The 27914-nt window shown below is 43.9% G+C and overlaps 2 protein-coding genes across 3 annotated transcripts in view; both read left to right on the top strand.

The window, feature by feature from the left end:
* LOC127854624 (uncharacterized) overlaps window positions 1-5693 on the top strand; it is a 43145-nt gene extending 37452 nt beyond the window's left edge. Inside the window, exons 4-8 of the mRNA XM_052389688.1 lie at window positions 1133-1218; window positions 1323-1412; window positions 1791-1905; window positions 4677-4834; window positions 5625-5693. Coding sequence (XP_052245648.1) covers window positions 1133-1218; window positions 1323-1412; window positions 1791-1905; window positions 4677-4834; window positions 5625-5693 — 518 coding nt within the window. The remainder of the gene's footprint in view (window positions 1-1132; window positions 1219-1322; window positions 1413-1790; window positions 1906-4676; window positions 4835-5624) is intronic.
* Window positions 830-27914, top strand: part of LOC127855194 (uncharacterized) — a 39329-nt gene continuing 12244 nt past the window's right edge. The window contains exon 1 of one of the 2 annotated variants that reach the window (XM_052390608.1): window positions 830-1306. The gene's annotated coding sequence lies outside the window, so the exon portion shown is untranslated. The remainder of the gene's footprint in view (window positions 1307-27914) is intronic. The other variant, XM_052390609.1, reaches the window with a different exon arrangement.

Below are 27914 nucleotides of genomic sequence, written 5' to 3'. Positions count from 1 at the left end.
AAATTTGTTTTAGGGCAGAAGTCTACGCTGTAATGGCAGTGGGCTGCGTTCTAGTGACTGTAGTCGGTAGTCTTGTGGCTAAAGTCGGTAGTTTTGTGGTTCTGGTGTGCAGTCTTAGGGCAGTAGTCTGCGCTGTAATGGCAGTAGGCTGCGTTCTAGTGACTGTAGTCGGTAGTCTTGTGTCTAAAGTCGGTAGTCTTGTGGTTCTTGTGTGCAGTCTTAGGGCAGTAGTCTGCGCTGTAATGGCAGTGGGCTGCGTTCTAGTGACTATAGTCGGTAGTCTTGTGGCTAAAGTCGGTAGTCTTGTGGTTCTAGTGTGCAGTCTTAGGGCAGTAGTCTGCGCTGTAATGGCAGTGGGCTGCGTTCTAGTGACTGTAGTCGGTAGTCTTGTGGCTAAAGTCGGTAGTCTTGTGGTTCTAGTGTGCAGTCTTAGGGCAGTAGTCTGCGCTGTAATGGCAGTGGGCTGCGTTCTAGTGACTGTAGTCGGTAGTCTTGTGGCTAAAGTCGGTAGTCTTGTGGTTCTAGTGTGCAGTCTTAGGGCAGTAGTCTGCGCTGTAATGGCAGTGGGCTGCGTTCTAGTGACTGTAGTCGGTAGTCTTGAGGCTAAAGTCGGTAGTCTTGTGGTTCTAGTGTGCAGTCTTAGGGCAGTAGTCTGCGCTGTAATGGCAGTGGGCTGCGTTCTAGCGACTGTAGTCGGTAGTCTTGTGGCTAAAGTCGGTAGTCTTGTGGTTCTAGTGTGCAGTCTTAGGGCAGTAGTCTGCGCTGTAATGGCAGTGGGCTGCGTTCTAGTGACTAGTCGGTAGTTTTGTGGCTAAAGTCGGTAGTCTTGTGGTTCTAGTGTGCAGTCTTAGGGCAGTAGTCTGCGCTGTAATGGCAGTGGGCTGCGTTCTAGCGACTGTAGTCGGTAGTCTTGTGGCTAAAGTCGGTAGTCTTGTGGTTCTAGTGTGCAGTCTTAGGGCAGTAGTCTGCGCTGTAATGGCAGTGGGCTGCGTTCTAGTGACTGTAGTCGGTAGTCTTGTGGCTAAAGTCGGTAGTCTTGTGGTTCTAGTGTGCAGTCTTAGGGCAGTAGTCTGCGCTGTAATGGCAGTGGGCTGCGTTCTAGTGACTGTAGTCGGTAGTCTTGTGGTTCTAGTGTGCAGTCTTAGGGCTGTAGTTTGCGCTGTAGTGGCTGTGGGCTGCGTTCTAGTGACTGTAGTCGGTAGTCTTGTGGATGTATATGTATGATGATGATAGACCTTGTAAATAGTTTTCAACATATTTTCTACCCACATGTACGTGTTATATCAGGTTCCGTGCTGGCTTGAAGGTCTTTGATGATGCAGAGCGTGATCACCTCTGCCTTCGAGACGATCACGACTCCGGAGGATGGAGTGGAGGTGCTTGATATCTTCATTCATCTCTCCGGTAGAGAGGTATGTAGAGAGAGATATATGGAGAATTGAGCTTAATGTACAAGCTAATCAGGGACGACAGTTTGTGTCTCGTCTACATGTTTGCTAAGAAGACACATCCTTTAAACAACATAATCCATAAAAGGGGAAGTCTTTTCCCTGATTAACCTGTGCAGACTTTTGACACAATTGCATTAAGCCCTTTTTCCCAGAGCCAGACTCATATGGTTGTATGCTCACTTTGTTTTTGTAAATTCTTGTACAAACAGCCTTAGACAATCAGAGAGACATAGTTATCTTGGTATTTTTAAACACTTTGAAACTCTTCAATCGAAACAAATATATCTACTGTTTCTCTGATGGTTTAACATTTGATTGCATCTGCCAATCTATTTGCAGGCGATCAAGTGTACGATTGACAAGAAGACAGTGGGCGTATATTCGATGTTCAACGAGGAACGGAACACAGTAAAGGAGCTCACACAGAAATCCATACCACAGCCCCCCTTCTTACGTTAAGTTTGCGGGACAGGCACTTTGGGCGCGTCAGCTGAAGCACTGCATTGAGAGGAGCATGATGGTATGAGGCGATATTTATCAAATCAATTTTAATCATAATCTAATTAAGAAGTTATAGCAAAGCTTTTAATGTATGATTTATAACAAATTAAAATAAAAAACACGTAACCCTGCTTATATGGAAAAAAAAATGCAACGTTTGTTTGCATAAAATTCTCTGTCCGAAGATGCCTGCCCTTTTCTGAAAAGTTGAAAAAAGAATTGATCTGTGTCAGTGTGTTTTTTGTGTGGATATTTATTACTGTTAATATCTCTTGTTTATACATAAAGGCGTACTGCGATCAATCGTCATTTTTTGGCCAATAATTAGTGATATTTCTTGCTCAGAGGCATAGTGAAATAAATGCAGCCAGCATAAAACCAGAACATCCGTATAGCAGTCTGCACAGGCTAATAAGGAGCAACACTTTCCGTCTAAACTGGATTTTTGTTTAGAAGAGACTTCCTTTAAAGGGACTTTTTACTGTTTTATACAGGAGCTCTTTAGTTCCACTGTTTACATTTATCAATTTAAAGCATTTAATGACAAACTTCAAAACATGCAAAAATCTGTGAACAAGTGATTTTAAGCTCATCTATTTTTTGAAAAAGGTTAGGTTTTGCGTTTAAGTCCACTTTTCTCAGAAAGTATCAATGCTATTGCATTCAAACTTGGTACACTTACTAACTATCATGAGGGGACTGGGCAGGCAAAGTTAGACAACTCTGGCGTGCATTTTGACAGAATTATGTGCCCTTTTTATACATAGAATATTTAAAATTTTGGTTTAGTTTTGTGTTTAGGTCCATTGTATTCCTTAAGTATCAAAGCTATTGCTTTCATACTTCCAACACTTACTAACTATCATAAGGGGACTGTGCAGGCAAGTTATGTAACTCTGACTGGCATTTTGACAGAATTATGTGCCCTTTTTAACCAGGTTTTCAGAAGGAAAAAACTGGTTATTAGATTGGCGAATGCGGGCGGGCTGGCTGGCGGGCTGGCGGGCGGGCGGAACAAGCTTGTCTGGGCCATAACTATGTCGTTCATTGTCAGATTTTAAAATCATTTGGCACATTTGTTCACCATCATTGGACGGTGTGTCGCGCGAAATAATTACGTCGATATCTCCAAGGTCAAGGTCACACTTTGAGTTCAAAGGTCAAAAATGGCCATAAATGAGCTTGTCCTGGCCATAACTATGTCATTCATTGTGAGATTTTAAAATCATTTGGCACATTTGTTCACCATCATGGGACGATGTGTCGCACGAAAGAATCATGTCAATATCTCCAATGTCAAGGTCGCCACGACTAAAAATAGATTAAAAAAAAACAAACTTACAAAGGGGGTTAATTTTGTTTGTTCATTTCAAAAGTTCAGTTTGAGTTTTCTCCCTTTATCAGATTTTTTTTTCACAATGAAAACCTGGTTTTGTGACAATTTTGTCCCTTGTTATACTTAGAAAATTGAAAATTTGGTTGAGTTTTGTGTTTAGGTCCACTTTATTCCTACAGTATCAAAGCTATTGCTTTCATACTTGCAACACTTATTAACTATCATAAGGGGACTGTGCAGGCAAAGTTATGTAACTCTGACTGGCATTCGGACGGAATTATGGGCCCTTTATACTTAGAAAATTGAAAATTTGGTTAAGTTTTGTGTTTTGGTCCACTTTACCCCTAAAGTATCATAGATATTATATTGCTTTCATACTTGGAACACTCGCAAACTATCATAAGGGTACAGTAAAAGGACAAGTTGCATAACTCTGGTTGTCATTTTTACGGAATTATGGCCCTTTTTTGACTTAGTTACTTTGAATATATGGTTAAATTTTGTGTTTCGATCCACTTTACTTCAAAAGTATCAAGGCTATTGCTTTCAAACTTCAAAGACTTTCATGCTATCATGAGGTTACTGTACCTGGCAAGTTGAATTTTACCTTGACCTTTGAATGACCTAGACTCTCAAGGTCAAATTATTAAATTTTGCTAAAATTGCCAGAACTTCTTTATTTATGATTAGATTTGATTGATACTTTGACAAAACTACTCTTACCTGACATACCACAATAGACTCCACCCAAACCATCCCCCGTGCCCTCCCCCCCCTCGAATCCTCCCCCCCCATATTTTTTTTTAAGATCATCTCACAAATGACCACCACACCCTCAAACTTTACCCCCCCCCCCATCACCCCACCCCACCCCCCCCATTTTTTTTGAAACGGTTAAAAAACACAAATATTTATTTTTATTATTTTATTTTTGAAATACCGTCCAACCATCGCACCCAAGAATCCCCCCACCCCCGAATTATTTTTTTCTTCATTTTTTTCGCATTTTTGGAAGTTAATTTAATAAATGTCCACGTTAAGCTAAGCTGCAGGCTACATAGCGTTAGTCTATTGTTTGTAAAAGTATTTAAAGCAAATTGTACCCGATTGGAATACAATATATGGGGTCAGCATGTGACGTCAAACAGCCAATGAGAGAAGAGCATTTTGTAGATGGCGTGATTAGGGGGAGCATGTAGTCACCGCTTTGTCTGACCGTGTGTGTCCGTCCGGGCTATTTCTCAGCAACTAATGACCGGAATTCATTGAAACTTTATGGGAAGCTTCACTTCACTACAAATACGTGATAAGGGCTGTTACGGCAATTTGCATAGAGATCGCATTTTATTGATATTTGAAATCTCTATTACACGCATAGTTTTGCGCAGATAGTCGACACAACAGCACTTTCCGGGGTGCCTCGGAGCTGGAAGTGCTGCAGATGGTGTTTGTGGGCCCCTGGAGCGTAAAGGACGCCGACTTCGATGGGTTCTCCAAGGAAGCTGTAGACTTCATTCATCCGCAGACTGCAAGTGAAGAAACCAGCGTAAGTGCATGGGAGGCGGAAAACTACAACGGGCGAGGCATGGTATGGTATTGCGCAAGGGGGGGGGGGTTAGAGGGTTAGGGTTAGGGTTTGTGTTAGTGTTAGGGGTCGGGTTAGGGTTTGGGTTAGCCTAAACCCAACCCTTACCCTAACCCGACCCCTAATCCTAACCCTTACCCTAACCCTTTTTTGGGGTTATCACCCCTGACCATGCCTCGCCCGTTGTAGTTTTCCGCCTCCCTAAGTTGCATCGTGACAGAATATTACGTGATGTCCGCGACAAACGTTAATACGATTATTGCGATATAACAATTTATTAAATCAATGTGTCACGTGAACATTCTTAGCACCGCATTTCGACTACATGTAAAAATGTCAAGATCTCTTTTAAAAGTGCTCAATTATTTTAGGATATCCATGAGCATTAAAAATGTTCATTACCATTACGCTTTATATCATCACTGGAAAGGGATAACTTTTACACATGTTTTATTCTAGTAAACGATTATGAACATATGCATTAACTCCCTTTTCATTAATGACGTGACGCTTTATAACATAAAAATACATTGTATTATAAATAGAGCTGCGTCCTGTAAAAACTGGGCTTAATGCTGTTCGTTAAGTGGCTGTAGTCGGTATAGTATTGTGGATGAACTCGGTAGTCCTGTGGCTGTATGTGGATGATGATGATTTTACTGCTGCTGCTGATGATGATTTTGCTGCTGCTGATGAAAATGATGCCTATGATGATGATTTGCTATTTTCAGAAATTCCTGTCCAAAACCAGAACCGGCAGTTGACAGCAGCCACTCATATGCAGACCGAGTTTGAGCTTGATGCAGACGAGAATGGATGACAACGACAATAAAAGATAAGTTATACGTGCATACTAACATATGGAATTTGGGGTTGTAGTCTGCACTGTTGTGGCTGTAATCAGTTCTTTTGTGGCTGTAGTTGGTAGTCTTGTGGCTCTAGTCTGCAGTCTTAGGGCTGTAGTCTGCGCTGTAACGGCTGTGGGCTGCGTTCTAGTGACTGTAGTCGGTAGTCTTGTGAATTAAGTTGGTAGTCTTGTGGTTCTAGTGTGCAGTCTTAGGGCAGTAGTCTGCGTTGTAATGGCAGTGGGCTGCGTTCTATTGACTGTTGTCGGTAGTCTAGTGGCTAAAGTCGGTAGTCTTGTGGTTCTAGTGTGCAGTCTTAGGGCAGTAGTCTGCGCTGTAATGGCAGTGGGCTGCGTTCTATTGACTGTAGTCGGTAGTCTTGTGGCAAAAGTCGGAAGTCATGTGGTTTGGTTCTAGTGTGCAGTCTTAGGGCAGTAGTCTGCGCTGTAATGGCAGTGGGCTGCGTTCTAGTGACTGTAGTCGGTAGTCTTGTGGCTAAAGTCGGTAGTCTTGTGGCTCTAGTGTGCAGTCTTAGGGCAGTAGTCTGCGCTGTAATGGCAGTGGGCTGCGTTCTAGTGACTGTAGTCGGTAGTCTTGTGGCTAAAGTCGGCAGTCTTGTGGCTCTAGTGTGCAGTCTTAGGGCAGTAGTCTGCGCTGTAATGCCAGTGGGCTGCGTTCTAGTGACTGTAGTCGGTAGTCTTGTGGCTAAAGTCGGTAGTCTTGTGGTTCTAGTGTGCAGTCTTAGGGCAGTAGTCTGCGCTGTAATGGCAGTGGGCTGCATTCTAGTGACTGTAGTCGGTATAGTCCAGTCATTCTAGCCTTAAAATGGCTAAAGGTAGAAAAAATTGCAAAAGAATTTATTTGTTTGTTTTTAGGTATTTTAATATACGTAGAATTGCATGACAAGGTTAGAAATTACTTTTCTTTGGCGGAAAGTGCTCAAATTTGTAACGAAACAACATGCCTAGAACTTCAGCTGAAACCAGTGGAAATTTACAAAATTGCTTATATGAAATGCATCTGGCCAGTAAGTATTAGTTTTCATAGTTTTTGAAGCATAGACGACATACAAAGCATGTCTAGATGCCGGTGATGATTCTTAAATTGACTTCTCTTTTTATTTTGATCATATTTATCGTATGTCGTGGGTCAATTTACCCCACCCACTTCTTACAAACAGGTCCATTGTAAACTCAAGATCATTCTTCTAAGAAGATAATTCATTGCAACCAGAAACATTTATGCAGCCCAAGAATATATAATTTAAGTAAAAATAAGCAACTAATTTTTTACTTAAATTCCTTTTAATATATTCATGGTTAATATAATGTGAAGACAATATATACTTCACACCTTTTATATGAAATGCATATTAAAATAAATGTACATAAATTGTCGAAAACCATATTTTTGACAAGCTTATATTTTCTATTTGTTCAATATGGAATTAAAGATCATATATTGATTTGATGTCGTTTAATAATATTATTATTAAATGAATGATTAAAGTATATTTTATATTTCAAAATTTTCCACAGATACTCTATTTTGGATACTTATCATAGAAAATAAACATCCACAATCAAATACACTCATTTGCAAATCTGGCGTTGTCTAATTTGAAACAATAAATGTATATGCACACACTAAACTAACTGCATTCTTAATGCAATATATAATTATTTAAATTTATACTTCTTTGCTTATATACATATTGCATCAATTATATCGTGCGAATGCTATTTAGTACAGAAATATACAAATAAATGATGTGCATAATTATTGAAATACCTGAATGGTTTAAAATATTATCTTAAATGCATTGAATCCTTTCACAATTTTTTATCTCTCTATACAGGTCGTTCATATGAAACGTTCAGGTTTCAGACACAAGGTCGTCATCATCATTGACGGAGGAGGAGTTTGAACAGTTTCCTCGACAGTTCCCACAGCCTTGTGAACATTCGAGTCCATGTTTTCTACACGTGCATCGTTTTGAGTCACAACTTTGTCGGCAATTACAGCGTATGACTTTGAGTAGATGTTCAGGAGCAGGCAGCAGATGTGTCCTTACTGGAATCAATTTGTTGTTGGATATTTCCCAGCCCCAATCTACTGCATCCAGATTGTTGTTTCCTCGCCATATCTGTGTCTGTAGGTATGTGCGCAGTGAGTGAAAGCGAAAGGCAGCCGTGGTCGGTGGTAATGTCTCTACTTGGACGGATGTTTTACTTGTGCAAACCTTCTGGGTGAACTTCCGGAATCTCAGGATATCGAGCCCTTCAGAAGGAACACCGTTTTTGAGAAGAATCATTGCCTCTTCACTACGAGTTGTTATTTCGTTAACGTCTGGTTCCTCTTCATTAAATATCGCAATGGTCCGTCTGAATTCGGAACTGGTTTTGAACAACTTTAGTACGGCTTCCTTGCTGATACCATGTATCCTAGAAGTCGTATCACAACCTGTGTATGCATGTATGAACGGAAGCATGCTGCATAACTCTGGTCCAAGTACAGTTTTCGTTTTCTTGATATCCCAGACTTTATTTGCCTTATTTGCTCGCCTTATATCTGATTTATAAAGCAGATTGTGACTTTAATCGTCCCCATGGTGACACAATAATACAAGCACGTCAGTGTCTTCACCGACAACGACCGTCTCATGCGATGTTGCTTCTTGAACTGCAGTGCTTACTATCAACGTATCAGCGTCATCGACTGCTTGTATTGCATCCACGTTGTTGTCTCTCAGGTATTTGCTCAGGATGGTTAAAAAGTTCTGCTTGTTTTCTGTGTTGTTGAGGAATTTTTCCTTATCTGACCTGAACGTCGTATCAAGGTTAAATAATGCCTTTGTCCCTATTTTTCCTTTCGTTCGCCTCATATGTGTAACATCCTTGAGACTTGGTGAGGAGGAATACCCGTCAAACACAACTTTTGCTCTGTTGCCATAGTGTTGTTGAATACTTCGAAGGTATTGTTGGCATATCTGCTGAAATGTACTGTTTTTCTTCCATGGAACACGTTGCAGCAATGACCCACCATCTAAAACATATGTTGGTGATTGTGGGAAGGTGTTAGCTTGACAGTCACCCATATTCCAAATAGCTTCGGATAAATTCGGTTTGTTAGCCTCTCTTAGAAGTCCGCTTTTGTCAAACATAGACGATGGAACTTGGCACAATTCATACTTGAATATATCTGGCATATTTGGCATGTTTCTGTCAGCAACAGTTATGAGACGCTGAAACAAAAGTTGTGGATCGACTTCTATCAGTTCATCATCAACTTTCAGAGTGGACTTGACATTCATTCTCACAACTTGGTCTGCTCTTCTAAATGTATACACATCTACATTTTTGTCTTTCATGTCCTTTAAAACACTGCTTCCAACGTCCTTTGCTTTGTCAATATTTACGTTCAGTTCAGCAAATACACCGGTTTCAATGTTTCTTAGATCTTGCACAGCCTCGTCAAACGGGTTTCTCTCTGACAGAAACTTGATTATAGTTCTAGTGTCTGTACTGTCCTTTGAGTTTCTTGTTGTTCCTACGTCTTTGTGTTGATCACTGGTGGGATAATATACTCCTGTCAATTCCTGTACTGCTGCGTTCATTTCTGAACACGCAGGCATGGATAGTACCCATAGCGATCTCCGATTGTCAGTCATGCCTCGGCCACGTGTTAGTCCACCACTTGTCTTAAGCGCACGCATCAAAACTTGCTCGATAATCAAATCAGTTGACAAGCCCGCCCAGTACCGATCTGTTCTTCTGACCACATGGAGTCCCTGTGAGAAAGCTTCACTAACGTCTGGATGATCAGTGGACAAATTCATCATATCCATTAGGTATAGGTAGCACGACTTCAGATAGTGTGTATGACCCGCAGCTGCAAAATAGGGTAACATGCTTTTTACACTTGATAAGTGACCTTCCCAATCGCCTGTTCTCTCAGCCATCAAGAACTGCTGCAAAAGTGATACCATGTCCATGAATTGGAACCAAAGCTGAGCTGTCCTATTTTCTTTCAACTTCTGTCTGAAATGTGATATATTTTCATCAATCGCTTTCAGGTGTGTGTTTGTTTTGGTATCATCTAGTGCTGCATTGTCGCTTGAAATGGCGTCGTATAAGTGACCGATAGCTTCTACATCATCATTAGGAGCGTCGTAGATATTTTCATTATGGTCTATCGATTGTCTTGACGACTCTGATTCCTCTGTTAAACCTGTGTTTGGAAAAGCGATTGTTGAACCATTCGCATTTTCTACACCATGGTTACTCAACTGCTCAGATATTGGTGCGTCCAGCGGTCTGTTATACAGTTCAGACAACATCAAAGCATGGAGTGCAGTGTCAAGCATAAAATAACCTCTAACAGCTCTATGGACAGACTTTCCAGTCAACATGTGAACAACTGCGTTTGAAGCATAGACTGTCTCCAATATTTCTTGCAATCCAGTGTCAGTAAAAATGTGCCCTATGCACCCCAAGAAACTCATCTGCATATGGAATCCACCCAGTCTCAATACTACACGTCTTAACGGACTGTCGGCATTCTGTTCTCTTATTAATGTATGAGCTTTCAGGTACAGTGGTTGGTCAAAGGTTATGATAGGTGTCACACTAAATTTCTCTGCTTGGTTTGCAACAAACCATACAGTAGAGTTGATACATGTGAGATCACTAGGCGCCATGTCTATCATTGGCAAAAATGTCACATTTGCTGCCCCTGGATGTGTTCCTTGCTGAAATGTCTGCATAAATCCTGACCAATTAGGTCTTGTCTGTCTTGCAATCCAAACAGATTTGATCAACAAGTTGGCAGAATGGAAGAAATTCTTATTCTTTGGGGAAATCTCAGTCAGTTCATTAAATTTGATGGGCGGGACTGAAGCCTCGGATGGCTTGTAATACTTAATTTCAATGTTGGCCTCTGATAACTGGCTATAGTTGGCATCCGTCCTTGGTATATTCCAACTGGTCTTCTGCCCTGGGGTTTTACAAGAAATTATACCCATTCCATGAAAAGTATTCAGTCCATCAAGTGTCCTCGAATTGTGGTCGACATTGTCTGCTACAAATTGCATGAATTGTCCAGGGAAGTAATTTTTGAACAATGTTGAGTTTGAAGCTGCTGCATTGATTTCAAACTTTTGTACTTCACCATATGATGAGCATAGGCCTAACTGAAACAAAGTATCAATAAGGAACCTCGAACTAAACTGGTGATGCATTTGTAAGCCTAAGGCTAACTGCAAAGGACAAATAACATTTCTAGGGGCACAAGCTTGCATTATTGCTTGCCCGACAACAGCGATTTTCAACTTACAATCTTTCTCAACAAATATGTTGTTCAAAAATATCAGTAAACTCTTTGGCAAAAATGCTAAGTTGTCTTCAATTGATTTAACATTTTCTGATGCTGGGTAGAACGACTTAACATACTGCATGGATTGGATGTCATTTTTGATAAGTTTAGCTGCTGTTAACAAGATATTTTCTCGTTCATTTGATGCCTCATTTTTCTGACTCTTGTGAAAATTATGAATGATATATGAAGCTGTAATCTTTAAGGTTATAATGTCACTTTTACCATCTAATTCTCCGATAACAATATCAGTACCAAAGTGTTCTATCAGTTTGTTTTTCATATGTTTTGTACTGTAAGACTTGTCACCACAGAGTTCAGTCATTTTTTGGACGAGGTCACTCACTGATATGACTTTACCTTCCGAACTTTCTACATATTTCACAACTTCTTGAAACGCTAACAATTGGTTCTTATCAACAGGCCTTCCTGGACTTTTTGAACTTGTTTTTTGTCTTTTATTTGAACGATATTTCAAAGGTATGTCTTTTCCAGTCCGGAAGTTTGTATTACATGTCTGGTGGTAAACTGCATCAGCAGCAGGCAGATCTATGATGTGCTCAATTCTTCCAAGCACTGATATACCCCAAAGGTCATTTCTTTCTTTACATTTCTTTATTATAGTTTCTTGAAAGTCAAAAGTTTTGACATCCCATACATCCCCACCCCTTTTCTTTTTGTCCGATTTAGCATAATTAGCACAGAATAAGCAGTCAGACTTAATATCAAAAGTCTCGTCCGATCTTAATATTCTGCTGTTCGCCTGGTCATCCATCATACCTTGTCCTGCAACAAAAATAATGTTTGCATAAATATATTTTAATATAATTGTAATACATACCACTGTAACTGAAGTAGAATAACGTTAAATAATGATTTGTGTTACTTCCAATAAAAGCCGCCCGGCGTTTTGAATCAGTGTTGGTTGCATTTTTCGTGACCGACTCGATCGTGAAATATATGTTCTTTATATAGTAACATTCTTCAGTATACATGTAAATAAGTACAAACTGCTGGGTGGCATGAGTGGCATAGTGTTAATAACCACTTGTGAAAAGACAAAATCCAAATATCATGGACTAGCAGTATAATTATACTTTTAACTTATCTTTTTTTCTGATTATAATACATGAAATATTTCATAAAATCGATTGTTCAGTTAATGTAACATACCGTGCTGAATGAGAAAGATGGCAAAAACTACATGATCTGCTGGTCTTCTCACATGCTGTATATCACTGATGCAGTGACCTGAAATGGTGTTAATATAGATAATATTTAATATTTAGCAATTTCATGTACTTAATGAACTTGTTTAAATCAAAGAATATACATAAAATGCGAAAAACTAAGAACTCATATTCCCCGAAATTTGCGATTTTTGACACAAACACGCTTCCGTAGTTTTAAAAATTGTGCAGACCTCGGTTTATAAGTTGTCAAAAAAAGTTTTTTTCATGTATTTAGGATGCCTTTGGTAAATATCAACTCTCCATGTGTATTTTATATGAAAAAAAGTCTACAAAGATGTATAAACGCCTCAATTCAATAACTTGATGATGCATGTCTTTTAAGAGGGCTCTGATATTCTTATAATCTTCTTTCAACTAGATTTATGCTAAAACAGCGGCACCATTAAGCATTGCTCTATATTGAAATATTACAATTCACATCGTTTGAAAAACAAAACTTCTACTTACTGTCTTTATAACGTCAAATCACAGTTGATTCCACATCGATCAGAACTTTCAACTGACTTTGCCCGCCATATTGAACTGTTTCACGTCATTTAATGACGTCAAATTTATTGGAAGAAACCGTATGGTGTACTACATGGGACATAATAAAACTTCGCATTTTTCGCCATTTTCAACGTTGAATTTTAACACTTTCCCCATTGAGTTGAGACTTGAAAAAAACACTATGAATTAATAAGACGTATGAGAATACGACCCACACGGAATAAATTTCTTTGCAATTTTTTCTAGGTTAAAAATAGACCGACTGGAGTAGTAGTCTTGTGGCTAAAGTTGGTAATCTTGTGGTTCTAGTGTGCAGTCTTAGGGCAGTAGTCTGCGCTGTAATGGCAGTGGGCTGCGTTCTAGTGACTGTAGTCGGTAGTTTTGTGACTAAAGTCGGTAGTCTTGTGGTTCTAGTGTGCAGTCTTAGGGCAGTAGTCTGCGCTGTAATGGCAGTGGGCTGCGTTCTAGTGACTGTAGTCGGTAGTCTTGTGGCTAAAGTCGGTAGTCTTGTGGTTCTAGTGTGTAGTCTTACGGCAGTAGTCTGCGCTGTAATGACCGTGGGCTGCGTTCTAGTGACTGTAGTCGGTAGTCTTGTGGCTAAAGTCGGTAGTCTTGTGGTTCTAGTGTGCAGTCTTAGGGCAGTAGTCTGCGCTGCAATGGCAGTGGGCTGCGTTCTAGTGACTGTAGTCGGTAGTCTTGTGGCTAAAGTCGGTAGTCTTGTGGTTCTAGTGTGCAGTCTTAGGGCAGTAGTCTGCGCTGTAATGGCAGTGGGCTGCGTTCTAGTGACTGTAGTCGGTAGTCTTGTGGCTAAAGTCGGCAGTCTTGTGGTTCTAGTGTGCAGTCTTAGGGCAGTAGTCTGCGCTGTAATGGCAGTGGGCTGCGTTCTAGTGACTATAGTTGGTAGTCTTGTGGCTAAAGTCGGTAGTCTTGTGGTTCTAGTGTGCAGTCTTAGTGCAGTAGTCTGCGCTGTAATGGCAGTGGGCTGCGTTCTAGTGACTGTAGTCGGTAATCTTGTGGCTTAAGTCGGTAGTATTGTGGTTCTAGTGTGCAGTCTTAGGGCAGTAGTCTGCGCTGTAATGGCAGTGGGCTGCGTTCTAGTGACTGTAGTCGGTAGTTTTGTGACTAAAGTCGGTAGTCTTGTGGTTCTAGTGTGCAGTCTTAGGGCAGTAGTCTACGCTGTAATGGTAGTGAGCTGCGTTCTAGTGACTGTAGTCGGTAGTTTTGTGACTAAAGTCGGTAGTCTTGTGGTTCTAGTGTGCAGTCTTAGGGCAGTAGTCTGCGCTGTAATAGCAGTGGGCTGCGTTCTAGTGACTGTAGTCGGTAGTCTTGTGGCTAAAGTCGGTAGTCTTCAATCGAAACAAATATATCTACTGTTTCTCTGATGGTTTAACATTTTATTGCATCTGCCAATCTATTTGCAGGCGATCAAGTGTACGATTGACAAGAAGACAGTGGGTGTATAGTCGATGTTCAACGAGGAACGGAACACAGTAAAGGAGCTCACACAGAAATCCATACCACAGTCCCCCTCTCACGTGAAGTTTGCGGGACAGGCACTTTGGGCGCGTCAGCTGAAGCACCGCATTGAGAGGAGCATGATGGTATGAGGCGATATTTATCAAATCAATTTTAATCATAATCTAATTAAGAAGTTATAGCAAAGCTTTTTATGTATGATTTATAACAAATTAAAATAAAAACATGTAACCCTGCTTATATGGAAAAATATGCAACGTATGTTTTCATAAAATTCTCTGTCCGAAGGGACCTGCCCTTTTCCGAAAAGTTGAAAAAAGAATTGATCTGTGTCAGTGTGTTTTTTGTGTGGATATTTATTACTGTTAATATCTCTTGTTTATACATAAAGGCGTACTGCGATGAATCGTCATTTTTTGGCCAATAATTAGTGATATTTCTTGCTCAGAGGCATAGTGAAATAAATGCAGCCAGCATAAAACCAGAACATCCGTATAGCAGTCTGCACAGGCTAATAAGGAGCAACACTCTCCGTCTAAACTGGATTTTTGTTTAGAAGAGACTTCCTTTAAAGGGACTTTTTACTGTTTTATACAGGAGCTCTTTAGTTCCACTGTTTACATTTATCAATTTAAAGCATTTAATGACAAACTTCAAAACATGCAAAAATCTGTGAACAAGTGATTTTTAGATCATCTATTTTTTGAATTTTTTTTATGACGATTGTCATCACCTTGGCGTTGGCGTCGGCGTCGGCGTCCGGTTAAGTCCACTTTTCTCAGAAAGTATCAATGCTATTGCATTCAAACTTGGTGCACTTACTTACTATCATAAGGGACTGGGCAGGCAAAGTTAGACAACTCTGGCGTGCATTTTGACAGAATTATGTGCCCTTTGTATACTTAGAAAATTTAAAATTTTGGTTAAGTTTTGTGTTTAGGTCCATTTTATTCCTAAAGTATCAAAGCTATTGCTTTCATACTTGCAACAATTACTAACTATCATAAGGGGACTGTGCAAGCAAAGTTATGTAACTCTGACTGGCATTTTGACAGAATTATGTGCCCTTTTTATACTTAGAAAATTGAAAATTTGGTTAGTTTTGTGTTTAGTTCCACTTTATTCCTACAGTATCAAAGCTATTGCTTTCATACTTGCAACACTTATTAACTATCATAAGGGGAGTGTGCAGGCAAAGTTATGTAACTCTGACTGGCATTTGGACGGAATTATGGGCCCTTTATACTTAGAAAATTGAAAAAGTTTTGTGTTTTGGTCCACTTTACCCCTAAAGTATCATAGATATTATATTGCTTTCATACTTGGAACACTCGAAAACTATCATAAGGGTACAGTAAAAGGACAAGTTGCATAACTCTGTCATTTTTACGGAATTATGGCCCTTTTTTGACTATAACTTTGAATATATGGTTAAATTTTGTGTTTCGATCCACTTTACTACTAAAGTATCAAGGCTATTGCTTTCAAACTTCAAATACTTTCATGCTATCATGAGGTTAGTGTACCTGGCAAGTTGAATTTTAACTTGACCTTTGAATGACCTTGACTCTCAAGGTCAAATTATTAAATTTTGCTAAAATTGCCATAACTTCTTTATCGATGATTAGATTTGATTGATACTTTTACAAAACTACTCTTACCTGACATACCACAATAGACTCCACCCAAACCATCGCCCGTGCCCTCCCCCCCCCTCCCCCCCCTCCCCCCCCGAGTCGCCCCCCCCCCTATTTTTTTTTTTAAGATCATCTCACAAATGACCAGCACACCCTCACACTTTACCCTCCCCACCCCACCCCCCAATTTTTTTTTGAAACGGTTAAAAAACACAAATATTTATTTTTATTATTTTATTTTTGAAATACCGTCCAACCATCGCACCCAAGAATCCCCCCACCCCCGATTTTTTTTTGCATTTTTTTCGCATTTTTGGAAGATAATGTAATAAATGTCCACATTAACCTAAGCTGCAGGCTACATAGCGTTAGTCTATTGTTTTTAAAAGTATTTAATGCAAATTGTACCCGATTGGAATACAATATATGGGGTCAGCATGTGACGTCAAACAGCTAATGAGAGAAGAGCATTTTGTAGATGGCGTGATTAGGGGGAGCATGTAGTCGCCGCTTTGTCTGTCCGTGTGTGTCCGTCCGGATAATTGTCCGGGCTATTTCTCAGCAACTAATGACCGGAATTCATTGAAACTTTATGGGAAGCTTAACTTCACTACAAATACGTGATAAGGGCTGTTACGGCAATTTGCATAGAGATCGCATTTTATTGATATTTGAAATCTTTATTACACGCATAGTTTTGCGCAGATAGTCGACACAACAGCACTTTCCGGGGTGCCTCGGAGCTGGAAGTGCTGCAGATGGTGTTGGAGGGCCCCTGGAGCGTAAAGGACACCGACTTAGATGGGTTCTCCAAGGAAGCTGTAGACTTCATTCATCCGCAGACTGCAAGTGAAGAAATCAGCGTAAGTGCATCGTGACAGAATATTACGTGATGTCCGCGACAAACGTTAAAACGATTATTGCGATATAACAATTTATTAAATCAATGTGTCACGTGAACATTCTTAGCACCGCATTTCGACTACATGTAAAAATGTCAAGATCTCTTTTAAAAGTGCTCAATTATTTTAGGATATCCATGAGCATTAAAAAAGTTCATTACCATTACGCTTTATATCATCACTGGAAAGGGATAACTTTTACACATGTTTTATTCTAGTAAACGAATATGAACATATGCATTAACTCTCTTTTCATTAATGACGTGACGCTTTATAACATAAAAATACATTGTATTATAAATAGAGCTGCGTCCTGTAAAAACTGGGCTAAATGCTGTTCGTTAAGTAGCTGTAGTCGGTATAGTATTGTGGATGTACTCGGTAGTCCTGTGGCTGTATGTGAATGATGATGATTTTACTGCTGCTGATGATGATGATTTTGCTGCTGCTGATGAAAATGATGCTTATGATGATGATTTGCTATTTTCAGAAATTCCTGTCCAAAACCAGAACCGGCAGTTGACAGCAACCACTCATATGCAGACCGAGTTTGAGCTAAATGCAGACGAGTATGGGTGACGACAATAAAAGATAGGTTATATGTGCACACTATCATATGGAATTTGGGGTTGTAGTCTGCACTGTTGTGGCTGTAATCAGTACTTTTGTGGCTGTAGTTGGTAGTCTTGTGGCTCTAGTTAGTAGTCTGCGCTATAATGGCTGTAGGCTGCGTTATAGTGACTGTAGTCGGCAGTCTTGTGGCTAAAGTTGGTAGTCTTGTGGTTCTAGTGTGCAGTCTTAGTGCAGTAGTCTGCGCTGTAATGGCAGTGGGCTGCGTTCTAGTGACTGTAGTCGGTATTCTTGTGGCTAAAGTCGGTAGTCTTGTGGTTCTAGTGTGCAGTCTTAGGGCAGTAGTCTGCGCTATAATGGCAGTGGGCTGCGTTCTAGTGACTGTAGTCGGTAGTCTTGTGGTTCTAGTGTGCAGTCTTAGGGCTGTAGTCTGCGCTGTAATGGCAGTGGGCTGCGTTCTAGTGACTGTAGTCGGTAGTCTTGTGGCTAAAGTCGGTAGTCTTGTAGTTCTAGTGTGCAGTCTTATGGCAGTAGTCTGCGCTGTAATGGCAGTGGGCTGCGTTCTAGTGACTGTAGTCGGTAGTCTTGTGGCTAAAGTTTGTAGTCATGTGGTTCTAGTGTTCAGTCTTAGGGCAGTAGTCTGCGCTGTAATGGCAGTGGGCTGCGTTCTAGTGACTGTAGTCGGTAGTCTTGTGGCTAAAGTCGGTAGTCTTTGGGTTCTAGTGTGCAGTCTTAGGGCAGTAGTCTGCGCTGTAATGGCAGTGGGCTGCGTTCTAGTGACTGTAGTCGGTGGTCTTGTGGTTCTAGTGTGCAGTCTTAGGGCAGTAGTCTGCGCTGTAATGGCAGTGGGCTGAATTCTAGTGACTGTAGTCGGTAGTCTTGTGGCTAAAGTCGGTAGTCTTGTGGTTCTAGTGTGCAGTCTTAGGGCAGTAGTCTGCGCTGTAATGGCAGTGGGCTGCGTTCTAGTGACTGTAGTCGGTAGTCTTGTGGCTAAAGTCGGTAGTCTTGTGGTTCTAGTGTGCAGTCTTAGGGCAGTAGTCTGCGCTGTAATTGCAGTGGGCTGCGTTGTAGTGACTGTAGTCGGTAGTTTTGTGACTAAAGTCGGTAGTCTTGTGGTTCTAGTGTGCAGTCTTAGTGCAGTAGTCTGCGCTGTAATGGCAGTGGGCTGCGTTCTAGTGACTGTAGTCGGTAGTCTTGTGGCTAAAGTCGGTAGTCTTGTGGTTCTAGTGTGCAGTCTTAGGGCAGTAGTCTGCGCTGTAATGGCAGTGGGCTGCGTTCTAGTGACTGTAGTCGGTAGTCTTGTGGCTAAAGTCGGTAGTCTTGTGGTTCTAGTGTGCAGTCTTAGGGCAGTAGTCTGCGCTGGAATGGCAGTGGGCTGCGTTCTAGTGACTGTAGTCGGTAGTCTTGTGGCTAAAGTCGGTAGTCTTGTGGTTCTAGTGTGCAGTCTTAGGGCAGTAGTCTGCGCTGTAATGGCAGTGGGCTGCGTTTTCGTGACTATAGTCGGTAGTCGTGTGGCTAAAGTCGGTAGTCTTGTGGTTCTAGTGTGCAGTCTTAGGGCAGTAGTCTGCGCTGTAATGGCTGTGGGCTGCGTTCTAGTGACTGTAGTCAGCAGTCTTGTGGCTAAAGTCGGTAGTCTTGTGGTTCTAGTGTGCAGTCTTAGGGCAGTAGTCTGCGCTGTAATGGCAGTGGGCTGCGTTCTAGTGACTGTAGTCGGTAGTCTTGTGGCTAAAGTCGGTAGTCTTGTGGTTCTAGTGTGCAGTCTTAGGGCAGTAGTCTGCGCTGTAATGGCAGTGGGCTGCGTTCTAGTGACTGTAGTCGGTGGTCTTGTGGTTCTAGTGTGCAGTCTTAGGGCAGTAGTCTGCGCTGTAATGGCAGTGGGCTGCGTTCTAGTGACTGTAGTCTGTAGTCTTGTGGCTAAAGTCGGTAGTCTTGTGGTTCTAGTGTTCAGTCTTAGGGCAGTAGTCTGCGCTGTAATGGCAGTGGGCTGCGTTCTAGTGACTGTAGTCTGTAGTCTTGTGGTTCTAGTGTGCAGTCTTAGTGCAGTAGTCTGCGCTGTAATGGCAGTGGGCTGCGTTCTAGTGACTGTAGTCGGTAGTTTTGTGACTAATGTCGGAAGTCTTTTGGTTTTAGTGTGCAGTCTTAGGGCAGTAGTCTGCGCTGTAATGGCAGTGGGCTGCGTTCTAGTGACTGTAGTCGGTAGTTTTGTGACTAAAGTCGGAAGTCTTGTGGTTTTAGTGTGCAGTCTTAGGGCAGTAGTCTGCGCTGTAATGGCAGTGGGCTGCGTTCTAGTGACTGTAGTTGGTAGTCTTGTGGCTAAAGTCGGTAGTCTTGTGTTTCTAGTGTGCAGTCTTAGGGCAGTAGTCTGCGCTGTAATGGCAGTGGGCTGCGTTGTAGTGACTGTAGTCGGTGATCTTGTTGTTCTAGTGTGCAGTCTTAGGGCAGTAGTCTGCGCTGTAATGGCAGTGGGCTGCGTTCTAGTGACTGTGGTCGGTAGTCTTTTGGCTAAAGTCGGTAGTCTTGTGGTTCTAGTGTGCAGTCTTAGGGCAGTAGTCTGCGCTGTAATGGCAGTGGGCTGCGTTCTAGTGACTGTAGTCGGTAGTCTTGTGGCTTAAGTCGGTAGTCTTGTGGTTCTAGTGTGCAGTCTTAGGGCAGTAGTCCTGCGCTGAAATGGCAGTGGGCTGCGTTCTAGTGACTGTAGTCGGTAGTCTTGTGGCTAAACTCGGTAGTCTTGTGGTTCTAGTGTGCAGTCTTAGGGCAGTAGTCTGCGCTGTAATGGCAGTGGGCTGCGTTTTAGTGACTGTAGTCGGTAGTCTTGTGGTTCTAGTGTGCAGTCTTAGGGCTGTAGTCTGCGCTGTAATGGCAGTGGGCTGCGTTTTAGTGACTGTAGTCGGTAGTCTTGTGGTTCTAGTGTGCAGTCTAAGGGCAGTAGTCTGCGCTGTAATGGCATTGGGCTGCGTTCTAGTGACTGTAGTCGGTAGTTTTGTGACCAAAGTCGGAAGTCTTGTGGTTTTAGTGTGCAGTCTTAGGGCAGTAGTCTGCGCTGTAATGGCAGTGGGCTGCGTTCTAGTGACTGTAGTCGGTAGTCTTGTGGCTAAAGTCGGTAGTCTTGTGGTTCTAGTGTGCAGTCTTATGACAGTAGTCTGCGCTGTAATGGCAGTGGGCTGCGTTCTAGTGACTGTAGTCGGTAGTCTTGTGGCTAAAGTCGGAAGTCTTGTGGTTCTAGTGTGCAGTCTTATGGCAGTAGTCTGCGCTGTTATGGCAGTGGGCTGCGTTCTAGTGACTGTAGTCGGTAGTCTTGTGGCTAAAGTCGGTAGTCTTGTGGTTCTAGTGTGCAGTCTTTGGGCAGTAGTCTGCGCTGTAATGGCAGTGGGCTGCGTTCTAGTGACTGTAGTCGGTAGTCTTGTGGCTAAAGTCGGTAGTCTTGTGGTTCTAGTGTGCAGTCTTAAGACAGTAGTCTGCGCTGTAATGGCAGTGGGCTGCGTTCTAGTGACTGTAGTCGGTAGTCTTGTGGCTAAAGTCGGTAGTCTTGTGGTTCTAGTGTGCAGTCTTAGGGCAGTAGTCTGCGCTGTAATGGCAGTGGGCTGCGTTCGAGTGACTGTAGTCGGTAGTCTTGTGGCTAAAGTCGGTAGTCTTGTGGTTCTAGTGTGCAGTCTTAGGGCAGTAGTCTACGCTGTAATGGCAGTGGGCTGCGTTCTAGTGACTGTAGTCGGTAGTCTTGTGGCTAAAGTCGGTAGTCATGTGGTTCTAGTGTTCAGTCTTAGGGCAGTAGTCTGCGCTGAAATGGCAGTGGGTTGCGTTCTAGTGACTGTAGTCGGTAGTCTTGTGGCTAATGTCGGTAGTCTTGTGGTTCTAGTGTGCAGTCTTAGGGCAGTAGTCTGCGCTGTAATGGCAGTGGGCTGCGTTCTAGTGACTGTAGTCGGTGGTCTTGTGGTTCTAGTGTGCAGTCTTAGGGCAGTAGTCTGCGCTGTAATGGCAGTGGGCTGCGTTCTAGTGACTGTGGTCGGTAGTCTTGAGGCTAAAGTCGGTAGTCTTGTGGTTCTAGTGTGCAGTCTTAGGGCAGTAGTCTGCGCTGTAATGGCAGTGGGCTGCGTTCTAGTGACTGTAGTCGGTAGTCTTGTGGCTAAAGTCGGTAGTCTTGTGGTTCTAGTGTGCAGTCTTAGGGCAGTAGTCTGCGCTGTAATGGCAGTGGGCTGCGTTCTAGTGACTGTAGTCGGTAGTCTTGTGGTTCTAGTGTGCAGTCTTAGGGCTGTAGTCTGTGCTGTAATGGCAGTGGGCTGCGTTCTTGTGACTGTAGTCTGTAGTCTTGTGGTTCTAGTGTGCAGTCTTAGGGCAGTAGTCTGCGCTGTAATTGCAGTGGGCTGCGTTCTAGTGACTGTAGTCGGTAGTTTTTTGACTAATGTCGGAAGTCTTGTGGTTTTAGTGTGCAGTCTTAGGGCAGTAGTCTGCGCTGTAATGGCAGTGGGCTGCGTGCTAGTGACTGTAGTCGGTAGTTTTGTGACTAAAGTCGGAAGTCTTGTGGTTTTAGTGTGCAGTCTTAGGGCAGTAGTCTGCGCTGTAATGGCAGTGGGCTGCGTTCTAGTGACTGTAGTCGGTAGTCTTGTGGCTAAAGTCGGTAGTCTTGTGGTTCTAGTGTGCAGTCTTTGGGAAGTAATCTGCGCTGTAATGACAGTGGGCTGCGTTCTAGTGACTGTAGTCGGTGGTCTTTTTGTTCTAGTGTGCAGTCTTAGGGCAGTAGTCTGCGCTGTAATGGCAGTGGGCTGCGTTCTAGTGACTGTAGTCGGTAGTCTTGTGGCTAAAGTCGGTAGTCTTTTGGTTCTAGTGTGCAGTCTTTGGGCAGTAGTCTGCGCTGTAATGGCAGTGGGCTGCGTTCTAGTGACTGTAGTCGGTAGTCTTGTGGCTAAAGTCGGTAGTCTTGTGGTTCTAGTGTTCAGTCTTAGGGCAGTAGTCTGCGCTGTAATGGCAGTGGGCTGCGTTCTAGTGACTGTAGTCTGTAGTCTTGGTGTTCTAGTGTGCAGTCTTAGTGCAGTAGTCTGCACTGTAATGGCAGTGGGCTGCGTTCTAGTGACTGTAGTCGGTAGTTTTGTGACTAATGTCGGAAGTCTTTTGGTTTTAGTGTGCAGTCTTAGGGCAGTAGTCTGCGCTGTAATGGCAGTGGGCTGCGTTCTAATGACTGTAGTCGGTAGTTTTGTGACTAAAGTCGGAAGTCTTGTGGTTTAAGTGTGCAGTCTTAGGGCAGTAGTCTGCGCTGTAATGGCAGTGGGCTGCGTTCTAGTGACTGTAGTTGGTAGTCTTGTGGCTAAAGTCGGTAGTCTTGTGTTTCTAGTGTGCAGTCTTAGGGCAGTAGTCTGCGCTGTAATGGCAGTGGGCTGCGTTGTAGTGACTGTAGTCGGTGGTCTTGTTGTTCTAGTGTGCAGTCTTAGGGCAGTAGTCTGCGCTGTAATGGCAGTGGGCTGCGTTCTAGTGACTGTGGTCGGTAGTCTTTTGGCTAAAGTCGGTAGTCTTGTGGTTCTAGTGTGCAGTCTTAGGGCAGTAGTCTGGCTGTAATGGCAGTGGGCTGCGTTCTAGTGACTGTAGTCGGTAGTCTTGTGGCTTAAGTCGGTAGTCTTGTGGTTCTAGTGTGCAGTCTTAGGGCAGTAGTCTGCGCTGTAATGGCAGTGGGCTGCGTTCTAGTGACTGTAGTCGGTAGTCTTGTGGCTAAACTCGGTAGTCTTGTGGTTCTAGTGTGCAGTCTTAGGGCAGTAGTCTGCGCTGTAATGGCATTTGGCTGCGTTTTAGTGACTGTAGTCGGTAGTCTTGTGGTTCTAGTGTGCAGTCTTAGGGCTGTAGTCTGCGCTGTAATGGCAGTGGGCTGCGTTTTAGTGACTGTAGTCGGTAGTCTTGTGGTTCTAGTGTGCAGTCTTAGGGCAGTAGTCTGCGCTGTAATGGCATTGGGCTGCGTTCTAGTGACTGTAGTCGGTAGTTTTGTGACCAAAGTCGGAAGTCTTGTGGTTTTAGTGTGCAGTGTTAGGGCAGTAGTCTGCGCTGTAATGGCAGTGGGCTGCGTTGTAGTGACTGTAGTCGGTAGTCTTGTGGCTTAAGTCGGTAGTCTTGTGGTTCTAGTGTGCAGTCTTAGGACAGTAGTCTGCGCTGTAATGGCAGTGGGCTGCGTTCTAGTGAATGTAGTCGGTAGTCTTGTGGCTAAAGTCGGTAGTCTTGTGGTTCTAGTGTGCAGTCTTATGGCAGTAGTCTGCGCTGTAATGGCAGTGGGCTGCGTTCTAGTGACTGTAGTCGGTAGTCTTGTGGCTAAAGTCGGTAGTCCTGTGGTTCTAGTGTGCAGTCTTTGGGCAGTAGTCTGCGCTGTAATGGCAGTGGGCTGCGTTCTAGTGACTGTAGTCGGTAGTCTTGTGGCTAAAGTCGGTAGTCTTGTGGTTCTAGTGTGCAGTCTTAGGACAGTAGTCTGCGCTGTAATGGCAGTGGGCTGCGTTCTAGTGACTGTAGTCGGTAGTCTTGTGGCTAAAGTCGGTAGTCTTGTGGTTCTAGTGTGCAGTCTTAGGGCAGTAGTCTGCGCTGTAATGGCAGTGGGCTGCGTTCGAGTGACTGTAGTCGGTAGTCTTGTGGCTAAAGTCGGTAGTCTTGTGGTTCTAGTGTGCAGTCTTAGGGCAGTAGTCTACGCTGTAATGGCAGTGGGCTGCGTTCTAGTGACTGTAGTCGGTAGTCTTGTGGCTAAAGTCGGTAGTCATGTGGTTCTAGTGTTCAGTCTTAGGGCAGTAGTCTGCGCTGTAATTGCAGTGGGCTGCGTTGTAGTGACTGTAGTCGGTAGTTTTGTGACTAAAGACGGTAGTCTTGTGGTTCTAGTGTGCAGTCTTAGTGCAGTAGTCTGCGCTGTAATGGCAGTGGGCTGCGTTCTAGTGACTGTAGTCGGTAGTCTTGTGGCTAAAGTCGGTAGTCTTGTGGTTCTAGTGTGCAGTCTTAGGGCAGTAGTCTGCGCTGTAATGGCAGTGGGCTGCGTTCTAGTGACTGTAGTCGGTAGTCTTGTGGCTAAAGTCGGTAGTCTTGTGGTTCTAGTGTGCAGTCTTAGGGCAGTAGTCTGCGCTGGAATGGCAGTGGGCTGCGTTCTAGTGACTGTAGTCGGTAGTCTTGTGGCTAAAGTCGGTAGTCTTGTGGTTCTAGTGTGCAGTCTTAGGGCAGTAGTCTGCGCTGTAATGGCAGTGGGCTGCGTTTTCGTGACTATAGTCGGTAGTCGTGTGGCTAAAGTCGGTAGTCTTGTGGTTCTAGTGTGCAGTCTTAGGGCAGTAGTCTGCGCTGTAATGGCTGTGGGCTGCGTTCTAGTGACTGTAGTCGGCAGTCTTGTGGCTAAAGTCGGTAGTCTTGTGGTTCTAGTGTGCAGTCTTAGGGCAGTAGTCTGCGCTGTAATGGCAGTGGGCTGCGTTCTAGTGACTGTAGTCGGTAGTCTTGTGGCTAAAGTCGGTAGTCTTGTGGTTCTAGTGTGCAGTCTTAGGGCAGTAGTCTGCGCTGTAATGGCAGTGGGCTGCGTTCTAGTGACTGTAGTCGGTGGTCTTGTGGTTCTAGTGTGCAGTCTTAGGGCAGTAGTCTGCGCTGTAATGGCAGTGGGCTGCGTTCTAGTGACTGTAGTCTGTAGTCTTGTGGCTAAAGTCGGTAGTCTTGTGGTTCTAGTGTTCAGTCTTAGGGCAGTAGTCTGCGCTGTAATGGCAGTGGGCTGCGTTCTAGTGACTGTAGTCTGTAGTCTTGTGGTTCTAGTGTGCAGTCTTAGTGCAGTAGTCTGCGCTGTAATGGCAGTGGGCTGCGTTCTAGTGACTGTAGTCGGTAGTTTTGTGACTAATGTCGGAAGTCTTTTGGTTTTAGTGTGCAGTCTTAGGGCAGTAGTCTGCGCTGTAATGGCAGTGGGCTGCGTTCTAGTGACTGTAGTCGGTAGTTTTGTGACTAAAGTCGGAAGTCTTGTGGTTTTAGTGTGCAGTCTTAGGGCAGTAGTCTGCGCTGTAATGGCAGTGGGCTGCGTTCTAGTGACTGTAGTTGGTAGTCTTGTGGCTAAAGTCGGTAGTCTTGTGTTTCTAGTGTGCAGTCTTAGGGCAGTAGTCTGCGCTGTAATGGCAGTGGGCTGCGTTGTAGTGACTGTAGTCGGTGGTCTTGTTGTTCTAGTGTGCAGTCTTAGGGCAGTAGTCTGCGCTGTAATGGCAGTGGGCTGCGTTCTAGTGACTGTGGTCGGTAGTCTTTTGGCTAAAGTCGGTAGTCTTGTGGTTCTAGTGTGCAGTCTTAGGGCAGTAGTCTGCGCTGTAATGGCAGTGGGCTGCGTTCTAGTGACTGCAGTCGGTAGTCTTGTGGCTTAAGTCGGTAGTCTTGTGGTTCTAGTGTGCAGTCTTAGGGCAGTAGTCTGCGCTGTAATGGCAGTGGGCTGCGTTCTAGTGACTGTAGTCGGTAGTCTTGTGGCTAAACTCGGTAGTCTTGTGGTTCTAGTGTGCAGTCTTAGGGCAGTAGTCTGCGCTGTAATGGCAGTGGGCTGCGTTTTAGTGACTGTAGTCGGTAGTCTTGTGGTTCTAGTGTGCAGTCTTAGGGCTGTAGTCTGCGCTATAATGGCAGTGGGCTGCGTTTTAGTGACTGTAGTCGGTAGTCTTGTGGTTCTAGTGTGCAGTCTAAGGGCAGTAGTCTGCGCTGTAATGGCATTGGGCTGCGTTCTAGTGACTGTAGTCGGTAGTTTTGTGACCAAAGTCGGAAGTCTTGTGGTTTTAGTGTGCAGTCTTAGGGCAGTAGTCTGCGCTGTAATGGCAGTGGGCTGCGTTCTAGTGACTGTAGTCGGTAGTCTTGTGGCTAAAGTCGGTAGTCTTGTGGTTCTAGTGTGCAGTCTTATGACAGTAGTCTGCGCTGTAATGGCAGTGGGCTGCGTTCTAGTGACTGTAGTCGGTAGTCTTGTGGCTAAAGTCGGAAGTCTTGTGGTTCTAGTGTGCAGTCTTATGGCAGTAGTCTGCGCTGTAATGGCAGTGGGCTGCGTTCTAGTGACTGTAGTCGGTAGTCTTGTGGCTAAAGTCGGTAGTCTTGTGGTTCTAGTGTGCAGTCTTTGGGCAGTAGTCTGCGCTGTAATGGCAGTGGGCTGCGTTCTAGTGACTGTAGTCGGTAGTCTTGTGGCTAAAGTCGGTAGTCTTGTGGTTCTAGTGTGCAGTCTTAAGACAGTAGTCTGCGCTGTAATGGCAGTGGGCTGCGTTCTAGTGACTGTAGTCGGTAGTCTTATGGCTAAAGTCGGTAGTCTTGTGGTTCTAGTGTGCAGTCTTAGGGCAGTAGTCTGCGCTGTAATGGCAGTGGGCTGCGTTCGAGTGACTGTAGTCGGTAGTCTTGTGGCTAAGGTCGGTAGTCTTGTGGTTCTAGTGTGCAGTCTTAGGGCAGTAGTCTACGCTGTAATGGCAGTGGGCTGCGTTCTAGTGACTGTAGTCGGTAGTCTTGTGGCTAAAGTCGGTAGTCATGTGGTTCTAGTGTTCAGTCTTAGGGCAGTAGTCTGCGCTGAAATGGCAGTGGGTTGCGTTCTAGTGACTGTAGTCGGTAGTCTTGTGGCTAATGTCGGTAGTCTTGTGGTTCTAGTGTGCAGTCTTAGGGCAGTAGTCTGCGCTGTAATGGCAGTGGGCTGCGTTCTAGTGACTGTAGTCGGTGGTCTTGTGGTTCTAGTGTGCAGTCTTAGGGCAGTAGTCTGCGCTGTAATGGCAGTGGGCTGCGTTCTAGTGACTGTGGTCGGTAGTCTTGAGGCTAAAGTCGGTAGTCTTGTGGTTCTAGTGTGCAGTCTTAGGGCAGTAGTCTGCGCTGTAATGGCAGTGGGCTGCGTTCTAGTGACTGTAGTCGGTAGTCTTGTGGCTAAAGTCGGTAGTCTTGTGGTTCTAGTGTGCAGTCTTAGGGCAGTAGTCTGCGCTGTAATGGCAGTGGGCTGCGTTCTAGTGACTGTAGTCGGTAGTCTTGTGGTTCTAGTGTGCAGTCTTAGGGCTGTAGTCTGTGCTGTAATGGCAGTGGGCTGCGTTCTAGTGACTGTAGTCGGTAGTCTTGTGGTTCTAGTGTGCAGTCTTAGGGCAGTAGTCTGCGCTGTAATTGCAGTGGGCTGCGTTCTAGTGACTGTAGTCGGTAGTTTTTTGACTAATGTCGGAAGTCTTGTGGTTTTAGTGTGCAGTCTTAGGGCAGTAGTCTGCGCTGTAATGGCAGTGGGCTGCGTGCTAGTGACTGTAGTCGGTAGTTTTGTGACTAAAGTCGGAAGTCTTGTGGTTTTAGTGTGCAGTCTTAGGGCAGTAGTCTGCGCTGTAATGGCAGTGGGCTGCGTTCTAGTGACTGTAGTCGGTAGTCTTGTGGCTAAAGTCGGTAGTCTTGTGGTTCTAGTGTGCAGTCTTTGGGAAGTAATCTGCGCTGTAATGACAGTGGGCTGCGTTCTAGTGACTGTAGTCGGTGGTCTTGTTGTTCTAGTGTGCAGTCTTAGGGCAGTAGTCTGCGCTGTAATGGCAGTGGGCTGCGTTCTAGTGACTGTAGTCGGTAGT

The sequence above is a fragment of the Dreissena polymorpha genome, chromosome 13 (genome assembly GCF_020536995.1).
Source record: "Dreissena polymorpha isolate Duluth1 chromosome 13, UMN_Dpol_1.0, whole genome shotgun sequence".
NCBI classification, from domain to species: Eukaryota; Metazoa; Mollusca; class Bivalvia; order Myida; family Dreissenidae; genus Dreissena; species Dreissena polymorpha.
Note: the sequence above shows the minus strand (reverse complement) of the source record. Positions and strands in the feature narration are given on the sequence as shown.